Source organism: Saccopteryx bilineata, chromosome 2 (genome assembly GCF_036850765.1).
Source record: "Saccopteryx bilineata isolate mSacBil1 chromosome 2, mSacBil1_pri_phased_curated, whole genome shotgun sequence".
NCBI classification, from domain to species: Eukaryota; Metazoa; Chordata; class Mammalia; order Chiroptera; family Emballonuridae; genus Saccopteryx; species Saccopteryx bilineata.
Window position 1 is genome coordinate 263,459,538 of NC_089491.1, and position 16,514 is coordinate 263,476,051.

At 46.2% G+C, this 16,514-nt stretch overlaps 2 protein-coding genes across 5 annotated transcripts in view; one reads left to right on the forward strand and one right to left on the reverse strand.

Moving 5' to 3' along the window:
• Window positions 1-302: 302 nt before the first annotated feature.
• The window catches only part of POP5 (POP5 homolog, ribonuclease P/MRP subunit), a 49,591-nt gene continuing 33,379 nt past the window's right edge, over window positions 303-16,514 (forward strand). The window contains exons 1-5 of one of the 2 annotated variants that reach the window (XM_066260420.1): window positions 988-1,065; window positions 1,155-1,297; window positions 2,191-2,340; window positions 2,515-2,598; window positions 2,710-2,940. In XM_066260420.1, the coding sequence (XP_066116517.1) occupies window positions 1,046-1,065; window positions 1,155-1,297; window positions 2,191-2,340; window positions 2,515-2,598; window positions 2,710-2,822 (510 nt within the window). In that variant the 5' untranslated portion in view covers window positions 988-1,045 and the 3' untranslated portion in view covers window positions 2,823-2,940. Of the gene's footprint in view, window positions 1,066-1,154; window positions 1,298-2,190; window positions 2,341-2,514; window positions 2,599-2,709; window positions 2,941-16,514 lie in introns of both variants that reach the window. The other variant, XM_066260421.1, reaches the window with a different exon arrangement.
• RNF10 (ring finger protein 10) overlaps window positions 4,320-16,514 on the reverse strand; it is a 37,723-nt gene continuing 25,528 nt past the window's right edge. The window contains exons 7-17 of one of the 3 annotated variants that reach the window (XM_066260391.1): window positions 15,049-15,209; window positions 12,777-12,902; window positions 12,252-12,525; window positions 11,907-12,040; window positions 10,473-10,590; window positions 10,143-10,238; window positions 9,519-9,674; window positions 7,071-7,171; window positions 6,165-6,222; window positions 5,909-6,067; window positions 4,320-5,293 (exon numbers count right to left, since the gene is read on the reverse strand). In XM_066260391.1, the coding sequence (XP_066116488.1) occupies window positions 5,217-5,293; window positions 5,909-6,067; window positions 6,165-6,222; window positions 7,071-7,171; window positions 9,519-9,674; window positions 10,143-10,238; window positions 10,473-10,590; window positions 11,907-12,040; window positions 12,252-12,525; window positions 12,777-12,902; window positions 15,049-15,209 (1,460 nt within the window). In that variant the 3' untranslated portion in view covers window positions 4,320-5,216. Of the gene's footprint in view, window positions 5,294-5,908; window positions 6,068-6,164; window positions 6,223-7,070; window positions 7,172-9,518; window positions 9,675-10,136; window positions 10,239-10,472; window positions 10,591-11,906; window positions 12,041-12,251; window positions 12,526-12,776; window positions 12,903-15,048; window positions 15,210-16,514 lie in introns of all 3 variants that reach the window. The other 2 variants (XM_066260392.1, XM_066260390.1) reach the window with 2 other exon arrangements.

The window sequence follows — 16,514 nt, forward strand, 5'->3', positions numbered from 1 at the left end:
AAAGAAAAATATAACAGCATAGAGCAGCTGTTATTATCTCAAACTGTTTTCATTGTCTCAGGACCCCTTTATGCTCAGATTATTTAGAATCCAGGGAGCTTTTGTTTTTGTGACATATATCAATACTTATCATGGATATTAAAACAGAAGTGTTCAAAACAATATACAACCTCATTAAACAAAGCGATGTCATTACATGTCATGTAACCTCTGGAAAATTTTACTGTCTATTGTGAAAGAGTAAAGAAGGCAAATAACATCTTACTGTTATTACTAAAGAAATTTTGACCTTGGAATTTTGGAACACCCAGTGGTCCCTGCATCTCACTTTGAGAAACGTTGGCACAGGAGAGAAATAACGGGGAAAACAAAAACAAAAACACATCGTGAATTGTTCTCTGGTGATGGGATTATAACATTTTTGTTTCTTTGCGCTTTTCAGTTTATAAATGGTAAAATATAACCACCGATCATTTCTGCAAAAAAAAACACGAGACAATATACCTGTCTCCGTAAGATTGTTGTCCCAGTAATAACATTATTTGGCTGTATGGAAAAAGTAAACCGAGCCCTAACCTGAAAGTAAGCGTCCTACTTCCTGTTATCAATCCCTGGCCTGTAAATGCAAGAGTTCCACCGCCCAGATTTAGGGAGAGAATATAAGTGCATACACGACTGTATTGCAGTGTAACAGAAAGTAAACATCCCGAGGGCCCCACATTCTGTAACTGCATCCTACAACACTGCAGACTCTGGTGAGCAAACATATCCCTCTCAACCAGAAACGGCTCCGACACAGAGCGCAGTTCGGAACCAACCAAATCAGTCTGGAACTCAGCAATACGCTTGCGCTTTGTAAACGCAAACGGAGGCGAGGCTTGTGGGAGAGTGACACTGGGCTCGGCCTCTCAACATTATAGCTCCGCCTTCCTATCCTGCATCCCTCTCTGAGTGGCTGTAAGACTGCGGAGGCTAACTTCCTATTGGCCGCCTTTCGGAACACAGACATCGTTTGTGCGTCTGGACGCCGGAAGCGGAGGTCGCCATGGTGCGTTTCAAGCATAGGTAGGCATCTCTTGTCTACCCTTCACTGCCTTCCCTGCCAAGTGCCCGCGGCCCTTACCCCGTGCTCACCTCCCTCTCGCCTGCCGCAGGTACCTGCTCTGCGAAGTGGTGTCTGACGACCCCCGCTGCCGCCTGAGTCTAGATGACCGAATGCTGAGCGGCCTTGTACGGGACACGATTGCCCGCGTGCACGGGACTTACGGCGCGGCCGCCTGCTCCATCGGCTTTGCGGGTGCGAAGGTGCTGGGGATCTGGGCCAACGGCAAGACATGGAGGGATTGGGGGCCGGAGGAAGGAAAAAGAAAGGTCACAGTGATCTAGGGAGCTGCCAAGCCTGATGCACCGTCCTCTCTAAATGTCATCCTCCTTAGGCATCTGGGAGCCCGAGCCCCAGATCTGGATGAATCCAAGTTACAGAGCTAAGAGCAGAAGGCAATGGAACTTTGGGCAAGAGTCGCACGTACCTATTTGACGTGTATGTTAGGATTGCGACTGCATTTATAGGATGGAGAGAATTAAATAAGGGCAGACGTGTATAGTTTCTGTTAAGTTGGGTGACTGGTTACATTGCCATCACATGGAAAAAAGAACACTGAAAAGCCCTTACTTAATAGGGCCTGTATAAAACATATAATTGTGTGTATATAAATGAGGAAGGGGAGGGCCCTACCCACAGGCACACAAATCTAAATTCCCTCTTTTCACACATGCTCAAAATGGAATATGGGGGAGTTGCACGTAGGGACAATTCGACCTCAGGTGAGACTCGGTTGGCTGCTGCAGAACCTTTTTTCAGCCAAGGGTTTTCTTCTGATGAAGATGGATCTCTGCCTCCCCACTCCCAATTTATTGAGTTAACAAGCCAATGAATTAGAACATTTAAAATTCTAAACTCATCAGTTCTGAGTGGTGTGTAGGGCATTGGATATTGTCTATCCTCCCATAAATGAAGGTCTGTTCTAAATTTTTCCTTCAGGAATATTTTTACTCACTGATGCGTCCCAAGTGCAACCCACTGTCTCGAACAGTCTCTGGCAGACAGTATAGGCTTTCAGTTACTGTAAAAATTTTAACCTGATCTTGAGGATCCAAAGTTTCCCAAAATGATTATATTTCCTGCTGTAGTGCGATACCTCAATGCCTATACCGGAATAGTGCTGCTTCGATGCCGAAAGGAATTCTACCAACTCGTGTGGTCAGCTCTGCCCTTCATCACACAGTTGGAGAACAAAGGACACCGTTACCCGTGTTTTCTCAACACTTTACATGTGGGAGGTAGGAGTGCTGTGGTGTGGCTGGATTTTAATAGATAACAGGTTCAGAATTCAGTCCTGACTGGTCAATAGGTCTTCCTATCCTGCCAAGAACAAGCTGCTTTCCCCTAGTTCTGCAAGTCTTTGAGGCAGACACCTTTTACAAGCTGTTGACCATAAGTCTTTCATGTGCCAGGTACAATTAGAACATGTCAGAAGTTCCTGATCCAGTACAACAGGAGACAGCTGTTGATCTTGTTGCAGAACTGCACTGATGAAGGTAAGCAGCACTAACCCAATGTCCACTGAGCAGTGCCTGACCTCCTTCAGCTGAGTAAATGGTCACACTGTTGGAGACATCTTCCATCCCTGCTCTGTCTGCCTTTTCCAGGAGAGAGGGAAGCTATCCAGAAGTCTATCACAAAAAGCTGTTTATTGGAGGAGTCGGGTGAGGAGGAGCTCTCAGATGGTGATGGTGAGGAGGCTGCTGAAGCAATGGACTGAACCTCTGCAGGCTGCAGTGTGCCCAAGACTCAGGCCCACTTGCTGGAACAGGACATTCTGGGAGGCAGCAGGATCCTCTACATTTCCAGGATCTTTCTCCATAATAAAATGGATGTTAAAGTCCCAGACACGTTTGATAGATTTGTGGATTTTCTTTCAATGTAGCCTCTCATCTCAAGCTACAACACCCTCATCCCAGCCAGAGTTCCTGATGCAGGACTTCTGAACATTTTTTTTTTTAACTTTATTTTTTTTGTGGCAGAGACAGAGTCAGAGAGAGGGACAGACAGACAGGAAGGGAAGGAGATGAGAAACATCAATTCTTCATTGCGGTTCGTTAGTTGTTTATTGATTGATTTCTCATATGTGCCTTGACCAAGGGGCTACAGCAGACCAAGTGACCCCTTGCTCGAGCCAGTGATGAGCCTTGCTCAAACCAGATGAGCGTGGCCCTGGCCAGTTGGCTCAGCGGTAGAGCGTCGGCCTGGCGTGCGGGGGGCCCAGTTTCGATTCCCGGCCAGGGCACATGGGAGAAGCGCCCATTTGCTTCTTCACACCCCCCCTCCTTCCTCTCTGTCTCTCTCTTCCCCTCCCGCAGCCAAGGCTCCATTGGAGCAAAGATGGCCCGAGTGCTGGGGATGGCTCCTTGGCCTCTGCCCCAGGCGCTAGAGTGGCTCTGGTCTCGGCAGAGCGACGCCCTGGAGAAGCAGAGCATCGCCCCCTGGTGGGCAGAGCGTCGCCCCTGGTGGGCGTGCCGGGTGGATCCCTGTCGGGCGCATGCGGGAGTCTGTCTGACTGTCTCTCCCCATTTCCAGCTTCAGAAGAATACAAAAAAAAACCCACACAAAAAAACAAACAAACCAGATGAGTGCGCGCTCAAGCTGGCGACCTTGGGGGTCTCAAACCTGGGTCCTCCACATCCCAGTCTGACGCTCTATCCACTGCGCCACGCCGGGTCAGGCTGAACTGCTTTTTAATTTTTTTTTTTTCCCCCCAGAGACAGAGAGAGAGTCAGAGAGAGGGATAGACAGGGACGGAGAGATGAGAAGCATTAATCATTAGTTTTTCGTTGCGCATTGTGACACCTTAGTTGTTCATTGATTGCTTTCTCATATGTGCCTTGACCGTGGGCCTTCAGCAGACCGAGTAACCCCTTGCTCGAGCCAGCGACCTTGGGTCCAAGCTGGTGAGCTTTTTGCTCAAACCAGATGAGCTCGCGCTCAAGCTGGCGACCTCGGGGTCTCAAACCTGGGTCCTAGGCATCCCAGTCCAACGCTTTATCCACTGCGCCACCACCTGGTCAGGTTGAACTGCTTCTTTTTAAGAATGACAAGTTAAAGCTAAGCCTAGATCACAAACCCTTTATTTAGATTTGATACTAGGAAAGACATTACTCCATGATAGCTACTAAGAGCTTGAGGAATTCTATTACTTTAACCTATTAATAAGTGTGTCTAGCTGACCTGAATTGGACTTTAAAAAAACAGAAAGCTCACATTGCTTGTGCAGGTAATTTATTACAACTGTTTGCCTTCACATCCTATTATACCTAGAGGTTACTTTATTAAGCAGCAAAAGAACTCACATCACTCAAATTTAGCTCAAATCAAGGCATAAGACTACTCTAGACAATAGAGAAGCAGTAGGCAATGCCACTGCTTTCAAACCCATCCTGCTCTGCCTCAATTTGTGCTGGACTCCTCTGTTCCTACAATTTAAGCCACTGTTACTTGAAACAAGTTTGACTTAAAGGTTGGCAGGTCCCAAAGCTTCCTTAGTGAGTTACAACTTTCCTTGCCAAACAGAAACCACGTGCAAGAGGCAAAACCCTCCATCACACATGCAAGTGCAAGCCAGGTCTGGCCCAATAGCCTGGCCATGTCAGATAAAAAACTGGAATTCAAGCTGGGTATCCTAAATCCATTTTATTCCCATCCCTATTTCTCTAAGAGAACTGAACATATAGAAAAGATTCAACTATTTTTAAAAAGCACACTGATAGGTGTGCAGAAACCATGATATGCCCTGACATGAGTCAGAGCTGAGCAGTGCTATGTAACACTGATTTGGGCTGCTCCAAGGGATACTGAAAGAACTCAAAGTTATTTGGGATTGAAAAAAACTAATTACACATTTGCCAAAAAGACTAACCTGGCAACAAACTAAAAATCTTGGCAGGAAGAGATCTCTGTGAGTGTCAATACTTTATTTTGGTGTAAAGATGGGAAGCTGGAAAATACACTGTATTTAAAATCTTGGTTCCCCCTCACATTGTGGAAACCCCCTCCCCCAAAACTAATCTGTTCAAACTCAAATACTTAAAAAATTAGAGCAGCAAAACAAAAGCATGGAAAACAGAAAACCAGATGGAGAAGGTAGCCTGGGCCACTAGTGTCACTTGGTGTGGACAACCGAGGTGCTGAACAGGAGCTTCTGTTTCTGTTTTTTTCTTTTCTTTCCTCCTTTCTCTTCTAAATAGAAACAGTAAGAGAGCTTAGTTTAGAATGCCATCCCTGGGTCCTCTGGCCAGTTTTCATTACTGAGAACAAGATGCAGCTCAGAGTGTAGGCTCTGGAATCAGAATGCCTGTATTCAAACACCGGTCCTTGCATACTCTTAGGTGTTTGTCTTTGGGCAAGTCTCTTATCTCCCTAGACCTCTGTTTCCTCATCTCTAACATGAGAATTATGCCCATTTAATATGGCTGATAGGAAAATAAAATCAGCACAATGCCAGACACACATGGGAAACACACCATAAATCTGTTATTCACATCTAATTATGAATACCACAGAGTGGGGGACTTCAAACCCAATTTCTGCATCTATGAGCCACCCTTTACCCACTCAGGATCCCAAAATCTACTCTCCACTACTGTGTCTTAAAAAGGGGAAAAGAATTTCTCAGTATTTCACATCCAAGCCTCAAGGATTAATCTGAGGTGGCAAAAAGGTGCTATGTGACATACCAAATGCAATGTTAGATGGCAGTTAGAAGGTGAGCCTAAAGGCTCAGGGGAAAGTGCCCGACTGGACGCCGGTGGGAAGGACAGCTCCAGGCCAGGCACTCCGGTTCTTTGCCCTTACCAGAGAGGGCGTCTGAAGTAGCTGGCATGTCCAGCTTCATGAAGGCCGCTTCAATAGCTTGGCTGAAGGAATTCTGGAAACTGGGCACAGGAACACGATCCGAGTTATCACTCTCCCCATCACTGTCCACAGTGGCAGGAGGAATTAAGCTGTTCTCATCTAAAAAATACCAGTGTTAACTCTAGAAACAATGCTAGAGACTTGTATTTTCTGAAAGGGACCAAACTACCCCTTTCACCAGGAGGGCCATCCTTACCTTTCCTTGGAGCAGTTTTGGGCCACACATCTGCTTTTGCTTTTCCAACTCTCAGCATCTGCCAAAGTGGAGGGGGGGGGGGGGGGTGAAAGGAAGGAACTCTAATGATCTATTAAATAATGAGAACTGATTCTTCCTCAACTACTCTTAGCCTCCCTCCTTGTTACCCATCTAAGACTAAATCCATGAGCCAGACCGGTTGGTGGCACAATGAATAGAGTGTTGACCTGGGATGCTGAGGTCCCAAGTTCGAAACCCCGAGGTCACTGGCTAGAGTGTGAACTCATCCAGCTGGAGCGTGGGATTATCAACATGAACCTACAGTTGCTGGCTTGAAACCCAAGGTTGCTGACTCAAGCAAGAGGTCATTGGCTTGGCTTGAGCCCCCCAGTCCAGGCACATATGAGAAGCAATCAGGGAACAACTGAAGTGCTGCAACTATGAGTTGATGCTTCTCATCTCTCTCCCTTCCTGTCTCTCTCTAAAAAACATAATAAAAATAAATCCATGAGCTCCCCTCTTAAGAAAGCCTTCCATGATTTTTTTTTTTAATTTATTTTTTATTTATTTATTCATTTTAGAGAGGAGAGGGAGAGACAGAGAGAGAGAGAGAGAGAGAGAGAGAGAGGAAAGACAGAGAGAGAGAGAAGGGGGAGGAGCTGGAAGCATCAACTCCCATATGTTTCTTGACCAGGCAAGCCCAGGGTTTTGAACCGCCGACCTCAGCATTTCCAGGTCAACGCTTAATCCACTGCGCCACCACAGGTCAGGCCGCCTTCCATGATTATTAGTCAGTTTGACATTAGCATGCAAGCCTCCCCTTCTTCAACAAAGGAATTTCCAGAAAAGAACAGGCAGCAGAGTCCATGTTAGATACACTTGGGCTGCCTCACAAAGGATTTTCACCTGGGCAAAAGAAGGGAAGGGAGAGTCTTCTTCCAGACTCCCGATGCAGAATGAAGGACTGCCCCGACTGGCAGTGGGTGACACAGGGGTCAGCAGAAAATCTGAAAGGAACCAGAGACCTGATTATACGAACAAGTTCCAGGGAGCTAGAGTATCCTCCTAACAAGTCTGAAGAGATGAACCCTAAATCAGATGTGGATAAACAATCTCATCTCAAAAAGCAAACCTCAGCCCTGGCCGGTTGGCTCAGCGGTAGAGCGTCGGCCTAGCGTGCGGAGGACCCGGGTTCGATTCCCGGCCAGGGCACATAGGAGAAGCGCCCATTTGCTTCTCCACCCCTCCGCCGCGCCTTCCTCTCTGTCTCTCTCTTCCCCTCCCGCAGCCAGGGCTCCATTGGAGCAAAGATGGCCCGGGCGCTGGGGATGGCTCTGTGGCCTCTGCCCCAGGCGCTAGAGTGGCTCTGGTCGCAACATGGCGACGCCCAGGAGGGTCGCAACATGGCGACGCCCAGGATGGGCAGAGCATCGCCCCCTGGTGGACAGAGCGTCGCCCCTGGTGGGCGTGCCGGGTGGATCCCGGTCGGGCGCATGCGGGAGTCTGTCTGACTGTCTCTCCCTGTTTCTAGCTTCAGGAAAAAAAAAAAAAAAAGCAAACCTCAATCCAACTTAAATTCTGACATATTCTCAAAAAGCCAAGAACATGGCCTATTATTCATAAGTTTAGTGTTTACAATAACACTAAAAGTTATGGGAGAATCTATTCCCACATTAAGAGAAGCACTTTCCACACTGGCTGGTTCTTATAGCCTAGGTTTGGACTGGTTTTATATAGATGAAAAAGCTCCAAGATATAAAATTTAATTAGGTCAACCTTTATGTTCCAGCTAGCAGATGTCCATGTCTTGAGAATATTCAGTTAGAATCCAACTGGAGCGTGGGAAACACACACATCAACAAAATCCAGAATGAAGATGCAAGCTTTTCCCTGATAATTCCCAGGAAATAGTCTTCCCCAGCCTTTCTGACCTTATGTTGAACATTTCCCAGGATCAGGATCACGTCTACCTACTCTTCTGGTCACTACTAGAACGGAGAAGCCCATTCACTCTCCCACTAGAAGGCCCCTCCACAGCCAGCCGGGGCTGTTTAGTACTACTATTCCTATGACCACCTAACTGCTTTTTCCTAAACCCACTAAAGCCCATACCCTTAGGAAAACTAGTATGTGAAAACACAATCTTTATATTATAAACAAGGCAGTTGATGTTTTGCTGTATTCCTTTGGATAGCAGCTCTCTTCCTAAACATGCTCTTCAGAGCATCATGGTCGTGCAGCCCTCAAGATCCAGGTTCTAGTCCTAGTTCCTGCCATGAACCAGGGCCCTGCCTTAGCCTCAGGCTCCTAATCAGTGATAGGCATATGATCACAAGGGTAATCAAGAGTTTTAAATATTCTGATCTTGCACATTTTTTTAAATACCTGACAAGAACAATAAAGTAGTATCCGCTAGGTGGATGAAGATCAGAAATTGTATCACTCTGAAATTATAGCAACTCTTTCTTAAGTGTTTAATTTCATAACACAGTAACAGTCTATATGAGAAAAAAATATTTTTTAACAGCTAAGGCCTCTCAATCCTGGTCTCACTCCCTAGAATGGAACGTTATTACTAGTTTGGAACAGAACCATCCAGTATTTTTCTATACATTTAGATATACGAACCAATAATGAAATGCTTTGTTTTATGTGGTTTTTCTTTAAAACCCACAAATGATATAATGTTTTGTTTTGTTCTACATCATTAGCTCAAAGGTCTACCCATTAGTTCATGAAGCAAGCTATTTCCTTCTTTAATAGGTATATTTCAACATATAAGTGCTATAATTTAGCCATTTACCTATCAGTAGACCTTTTTTAACCTATTATAAACAACGCTACAAGGAGACACGTACAAACATACTTAAGCACACAGGGGGGAGTCCCTCAAAGGCAGAAACTAGAAATAAAACAGCAGGGTCGCAGGGGAAAATCCGTATTTAACAACCCAGCCATATCAACTGCTTTGAGGTTTTTAGAAGCTAAGGCATAATCAGTACAGCCCATGGGAAAGGTGAATCAAATGGCAAGAATTTGATGTACCTCAGAAATACACTAACTACCCAAAGTACGATTAGTCACCTAAAGACCCCAACAAGGCAAATAGGTCAGTGTTATAAATTCATGCACTGGGGCTATGCTTTAAGATCTGTGGCTATAGGCAACTTTACTCCTTCTTTAATTTCTTTCTTTCATTTACTGATTTCAGCAAGATAGAAAGAGAGGAACATCGAACTGTTCCTGTAAGTGCCCTGACTGGGAATCAAACCTGCAACCTGTGTGCCTCAGGACGACGCTCTAACCATCACTATCCAGGGCTAGGTGACTTCATTCTTTATATCCCAACTTTACCTGCTTGGGAACCTGGACTTCTGTTAAGAGGAGAAATGGAGAAAGCCCCATGGCCCTCAGTGCTGGTGGGACCCAAAGCAGAATCGGAAGAGCAAGTATAGGAGTTGAAGGCAGGAAACTGCTGTAGATTCTCCAGGGGAATATGAACTTCTGGGTCTGCAAAAGAAAGATGAGAATGGTAGGTCCATTTACAAATTTCCTCAACTCTTTTTCAACAGGGAAGTAGGATGTAGAAAGAAATTTTAAACTTAAAATTTATAACTGGCACCTTAGAGAGTCAAAGGTGAGGTTAAGGACTCAGCCAGAGAACATGCGGGACAATTATCCCTAGCATTCAGCAGCTCTCCAGTTCTTTCCCCCACAGCTTTTTTCACCCACTCTGCCAAGGATAAATTCAATCTTCTTACTATGGGCTATGCACTTTGACCCAATTTAACTAATTTAATTCTCTATTAAGCCTATGAAGACATTACTCTCACAATTCACACTTAAGAATTGAAGAAAACAAGTGGCAGAGCTGGTATGTGAACCCAAGCAGTGTGGCTCCCGAGCCTCTGTACAGTGACTGTATAGTGATGCACAGCTGTACTGGTCAAAGATGAGAGTTCTTGAACGTACACTTGCCCTGTTTCTTGTTCTCTTCCATCTCAATCCTACGCTCTCGACGGCGCTCCTCCCGAGCCTTCTTCTGGCGCTGACGCTTCCTCTTCTCAATGTCATCTGTGGATTGGTCAGGTAATGAGGAGGCAGACTCAGGACAACCTTGCCATTCCCTTCTCCCAGCTGACTAGAAGCTAAGGCCACACAAGTGGCCCTAGCTGGGCTGCATGAACAGATGGAGTGTACCAGGAGGTTCTGAGAATCATGACACCACTCCTTAACTCTTCCCACCCTGGGTGTCTACAAGAATCCCTGAATCCACTATACAAAGAAGCAAAGTCGGGGCATTCTGACCTGAGAATATCTCTAGGGTTTCCTTAGAAACCACAGGAGGCTGCAGAGCCAGTTCACAGATGCTGAACTCGCAGGTGAGCGGCAAGTGAGAGAGGTATCTATGACGCTGTCGAACATCCTACAGTGGAAAAGGGACCAACGCTCCACTAAGACCAGGCCTTACTCTGTGGGCAGATTCCCATCCCAGACATCCAACAGTCTACACACACTCGCAGATGGCACTGGGGTCAAAGTGTAGTGCTCAAGTTATCACCATCTCGAAAAACCAAACATTAAGTGGCAATTAATAAGCTACAGTAAGGTAGACTAAACAACCAAGAACAGTTTTTTGGTTTGTGCTGCAAATAAATGAATTGAGTCCAGTAATAAATTATCTAAAGCTGATCGGCTATTTCTGATTTTTCTGGGGTCCAAGATTGAGGGGAAAGAATAAGGAAAATTAAAAGTTATTTGTTGGCAAAAATCTAGAAACCACTGTCAGAGTTAAAGATAACTGGGTAAACACATAAAGCAGATTTCTCTCTTGTACAGAGCTTGCCCTAAAACAGTAAAAAATTAAACCCATCAAATTTTTTTTTTTTATTAAGTAAGAGGTAGGGAGGCAGTGAGACAGACTCCCACATCCGCCCTGAACGGGATCTACCTGGCAACCCCTGTCTGGGGCCCATGGTCTGCCCATCTGGGTCCATGCTCTCAACCAAGCTATTTTTAGCACCTGAGCAGCACCTGGGGCCAATTTGCTTAAACCATTTGAGCCACAGCTGCAGGAAGGGAAAAGGGGAGAGCAGGGGTTGGAGAGGCAGATGGGTGCTTCTCCTGTGTGCCCTGACCAGGAATCAAACGCAGGACTTCCACACGTGCCGTGCTGACACTCTACCACTGAGCTAACCAGCTAGGGCCTGATGCCCATCAATTTAGGTTTAATTTTCTTTTCTTTTTCTGCAAGTTTTATGGAAAGTTTATACTATTCAAAAGGTCTAGGCTTATAATAAATTTCAGATCGATAAAGGGCTAACTCTCAAAGGGCAAAAACATATATATAAATTATCAGGCAATTAATTCATAGGTATCTAAGCCAAAAATGCAATTTTAAGTCTCATTAAAATAGCTTTAAAAACGTCCTCCAAGGGCTTTTTGTTTCCTTGGACATTTCTCCCAAGCAATAAAGAGAAAGAGAAACAAAAACAAACGCATCTTGAATTAAAGTAGGAGACACCTGTATTACCAAACCACAGTAAATAACCTGCAAAGCAGAGAGCAGCAGTGACTGACTTAACAGAACCGTGGCACTTAATTTTTAAAAAGTAGCACCATTTAATTTTTTAAAAATTCACGAGCACCATCACTGACAAAAATAGACTTAAAATACAAAAACTAAAGGCCTTGAAGTTTGGTGAACTTGGGTTGGCTAGGCTCACCTCCAAGACACCTTACCTCAGACATGGAATAGCCAGCAATCTCCACCACTGTCGCCGAGATCTTCTCGGGGCTCTGCTCCAGGCTGCCGTACTCCCGCACGAGGCAGCGCACGTTCACGGGGTGCAAAAACATGTACTGCCCATCCTCCGCTGAAGACAAGTGGCTCCATCACACAGCAGTCTTGGCCAGTCCTCAATACAGGGCCTTCCTTATAGATACGCCTGCCTCCCCCTCCCGAAACCCAAAGGCACAAGAGATCGAAGTGCCTAGGACCTACTGGTGAGAACTCCTACTCAGAGTCAGGTCATCTCTCTGAAACATCTCTGTGGCAACCCAGCCCTCCTCCTCAGGGACCCTTACCTTGGTAAAAGTAGTAACAAGGAGAGCTGCTTAGGTGTGCAAAGCCTGAATTAGTGATGGGTTCCTGCTGGGTGGACTCAGAACAAATAGTCCCCTCTCCAAGATTGTCATCTGCTAACTCGGAGTCATCACAGGCCTCCCACAGCCCCTCAGGCTCTGGTTCAGACACTGCTTCCTCTTCCTCTACCAGAGGGAGACCAAGAGGACGAGAAGAGCGCAGAGAACAAATTTCGGCGGTTTCTTCATCAAAAGCAGACACGTACTCTAGCACTCCCTATTGGGATAAATTCTAGGTCAACAGAAAGTAAACGTGGTGGCAAAGGCAGGCACAGGAACCAAGCTCCTGCGTGTTTACCTTAGTTGTCGTATTCACTGATTTAACACCCCTGGGGAAAGAACTAATAAACACGCAGGAAATACAGTCTGCTGTTCTTCCAGGAAAGTTCGATCTCCCACAGTGCCTACCTGCTCAACAGCAGTATCTGAGGAACAGCAGCCATTTAGTCTAAACAGGGATATACTCACCTTTTTGGGGTGAAAAACGGACTCCTTCGACAAGGGAGCCATCAGCACCAGTTGTTCCAGAGCAGCCATGACACCAGTGACTTCACCTCTGCTTTCAGCCAATCCTGACAGAGCCTCTTCCCGAGTCTAGACCACCAGAGAGAAGACAGGAGAAACCTCAGTTTCCAGAAATACACGTAAATTTGAAGGGCAAGAGCTTTCAATGACCTCTTTCAACAGGACCAAAAGATGAAAGGCAACAAGACCTAATGGGAAGTTTAAGTGTTTAAAATCCTCAATCTTTAAGGGAAACAGAAATTAAAAAGCATCTGGTACTTAAATAGGATGGTATTCTGTTAGAGTCTCTGACAATGACAACACTACACTACACAGAAGCTTCCTAAACAGAAATCCAAGAACACAGAACTAACTTTTACAAACTATGCTGAGAGTGTCCCAGTCAGGAGTGCTCAGGAGGCAGGAGGGATTTGGCCAAGACCAACTCAGTGAGGACAGCTCTACTTCTATGTAGTTTTTCTTCTACCTGAAAAGCATTTTTTTTAAAGACTTATTTATTCATTATAGAGAGGGGAAAGAGAGAGAGAGACAGAGAGAGAGAGAGAGAGAGAGAGAGAAGGGGGGAGGAGCAGGTAGCATCAACTCCCATATGTGCCTTGACCAGGCAAGCCCAGGGTTTTGAACTGGCAACCTCAGTGTTTCCAGGTTGATGCTTTATCCACTGCGCCACCACAGGTCAGGCCTGAAAAGCATTTTTTTTTTTAAGCCGGATTTTTATTTTATTTATTCATTTTAGAGAGGAAAGAGAGAGAGGGAGAGAGACAGAGAGAGAGAGAGAAGAGAGAGAGACAGAGAGAGAGAAGGGGGGGAGGAGCTGGAAGCATCAACTCCCATATGTGCCTTGACCAGGCAAGCCCAGGGTTTCGAACCGGCGACCTCAGCATTTCCAGGTCGACGCTTTATCCACTGTGCCACCACAGGTCAGGCAAAAAGCATTTTTTAAAATGCTCTGCACTATAGAGAGAAAATAAAATGTAAATACACAGGACCCTACCTAGGGAGGACTTAGAAGTCAGAGACAGGAATTCAAATACCAGATTCACCTCTAATTAGTTAGGTGTCTTCAAGCAAATTCCTTAACCCATTATTCCATTTCATCATCTTGGAAAGGGGACAGTTATATCAATCGTATCAAGATGTATGAAGCTTAAGTGAGATAAATTTAAGTACAGTAACCACTGAATCAATTTCTTAGGCTGGACCCCAACAACCAGTGATTCTGACGCTTGTTAAACCTTAAGAATCCCTATTGTAGCCTGACCAGGCGGTAGCGCAGTGGATAGAACGTCGGACTGGGATGCAGAACGACCCAGGTTCGAGACCCCGGGGTTGCCAGCTTGAGCATGGGCTCATCTGGCTTGAGCAAAAAGCTCACCAGCTTGGACCCAAGGCCACTGGCTCGAGCAAGGGGTTACTCGGTCTGCTGAAGGCTTGCAGTCATGGCACATGTGAGAAAGCAATCAATGAACAACTACAGTATCTCAAGGAAAAACTGATGATTGATGCTTCTCATCTCTCTCCGTTCCTGTCTGTCTATCCCTATCTATCCCTCTATCTGACTCTCTCTGTCCCTGTAAAAAATAAAAAAAAATAAAAAAAAATAAAAAAAAAAAAGAATCCCTATTGTAGAGGATACGAGACACAGGAAATTTTTTATTTGGGTAATTCTTGCTGCTCCAAAATCCTCAGCAGATATCACTAGGCCTGCTGGACAGGCCATAATATTTTCTCCACAATGTCCCTCAAATAAAACATCTCTATGCCCGACTTGCAGTGGCGCAGTGGGTAAAAGCCTTGACCTGGAACACTGAGGTCGCTGGTTCAAAACCCCAGGCTTCCCTGCTCAAGGCACATATGGGAGTTGATGCTTTCTGCTCCTCTCTCCCTTCTCTCTCGCTCTGTCTCCTCTCTCTAAAATGAATAAATAAAATCTTAAAAAAAAAAAATCTCTAAAAATAAATCCAAGTGTTCTAGAAAACAGAAAGTATACCTTGCTTAACTAAGAACACAGCTAACCTAAGAAACTCCAGATCATTCCGACATTTTCCTTTCAGTTCCAGAGGCTGCTTAAAATCATCTAGCTCAGCCCTTCCCTTCCATCACCAAAGCTCAGAGAAAATCAGCCTTTTCAGTCATTCCCTTCCAATCATCTTAAATGTAGGGTTGAAGTAACTTACCTTCGCCATCCTGTCCTGTTTCTAGGGCACCACCTCACCTTGAGCTCCTGTATGGCTGCCTCAATAAAGCAGGACTCAGGACTGTGCTTCTCCTCTGCCAGCTGCTGCTCTAGCGCTACTTTCTCTTCCTGAACTACCCGGTGCAGCACCTGCTCCTTAGAGGCCAGCAGCAGCTTGGAGTACTGGCTGTGCTGTTCATCTACAAGACAGCAAGGAAGATCACAAAAATGCAACACTCATCGCTCACAACCATATGGCTAAACAAAAACTTTCACACAGAACTTTTTTTCTAAGGTGAAGATGAAGTAATTCAGCATAATTTCCTAAAAATAAATTTTAACAATGACTTTAAATAAGGTGTTTAAGCCCTGGCCGGTTGGCTCAGCGGTAGAGCGTCGGCCTGGCGTGCGGGGGACCCGGGTTCGATTCCCAGCCAGGGCACATAGGAGAAGTGCCCATTTGCTTCTCCATCCCCCCCCCCTTCCTCTCTCTCTCTTCCCCTCCCGCAGCCAAGGCTCCATTGGAGCAAAGATGGCCCAGGCGCTGGGGATGGCTCCTTGGCCTCTGCCCCAGGTGCTAGAGTGGCTCTGGTCGCGACAGAACAACGCCCCAGAGGGGCAGAGCATCGTCCCTGGTGGGCGTGCCAGGTGGATCCCGGTCGGGCACATGCGGGAGTCTGTCTGACTGTCTCTCCCTGTTTCCAGCCTCAGAAAAATAAAAATAAAAATAAAAAAATAAAAAATAAATAAGGTGTTTAACTCTGGCCCCATCATAGGAGGAATCTATCATAAGAAACCCAAAAATACAGTAAAAAATTTAGTCAATTGATATCCACTGATTACAGATAGCATGATGTATAATTTACAAAGCTGTAACCAATCAGTACAATAACAAAGAAATGGTTAATGACATGCATGAGGATTTAAAAAGATATTGCCCTATCCGCCTCACAGCCCTCTCTGCTCCATGGCACTCCCGGCCCTAGCCCCACAGCCCATGCGCGTCCAGCCAGCAGCTCCACGCCACGCCTGGGGCCCATGCCAGCCACCCGGGCTGTGACTGCAGGGACTCAGCCTTGCCCAGCACCACAGGAGGCCTCGACCCGCTGGACTCGGCGCGCCAGCGCCTCTCGTCCAACTTGTGACCCTCGCTGCACCACCCGGAGGGCCTAGGTGGGCCAGGGGCAGGGCCTTCATCCAAACCAAAGCCATGCCATTGCGCGCTGCCCCGGCTGCCCACCCCAGAAGCCATAGAGGAGTCTTAGGTAGTTGTAGTTGGACAGACGGGCCCCTGCCGTCCCCCCTCATCACCCTGCGCCCACTCACATTGCCCCCGCCCCTAGTGGTGGCCTCACGAGCATGTGAGGGGGCTCCCTTCACCATGGTACCTCAGTTCCCCCAACTGTGAAACAGGAAGGGAGCAACCCCATGGCTGAGAAGAGATGGCCGTGGACTTCCACCCACCCCCACCTTCATAGGTGGCCTGCCGTCAGATGAGGATTCTG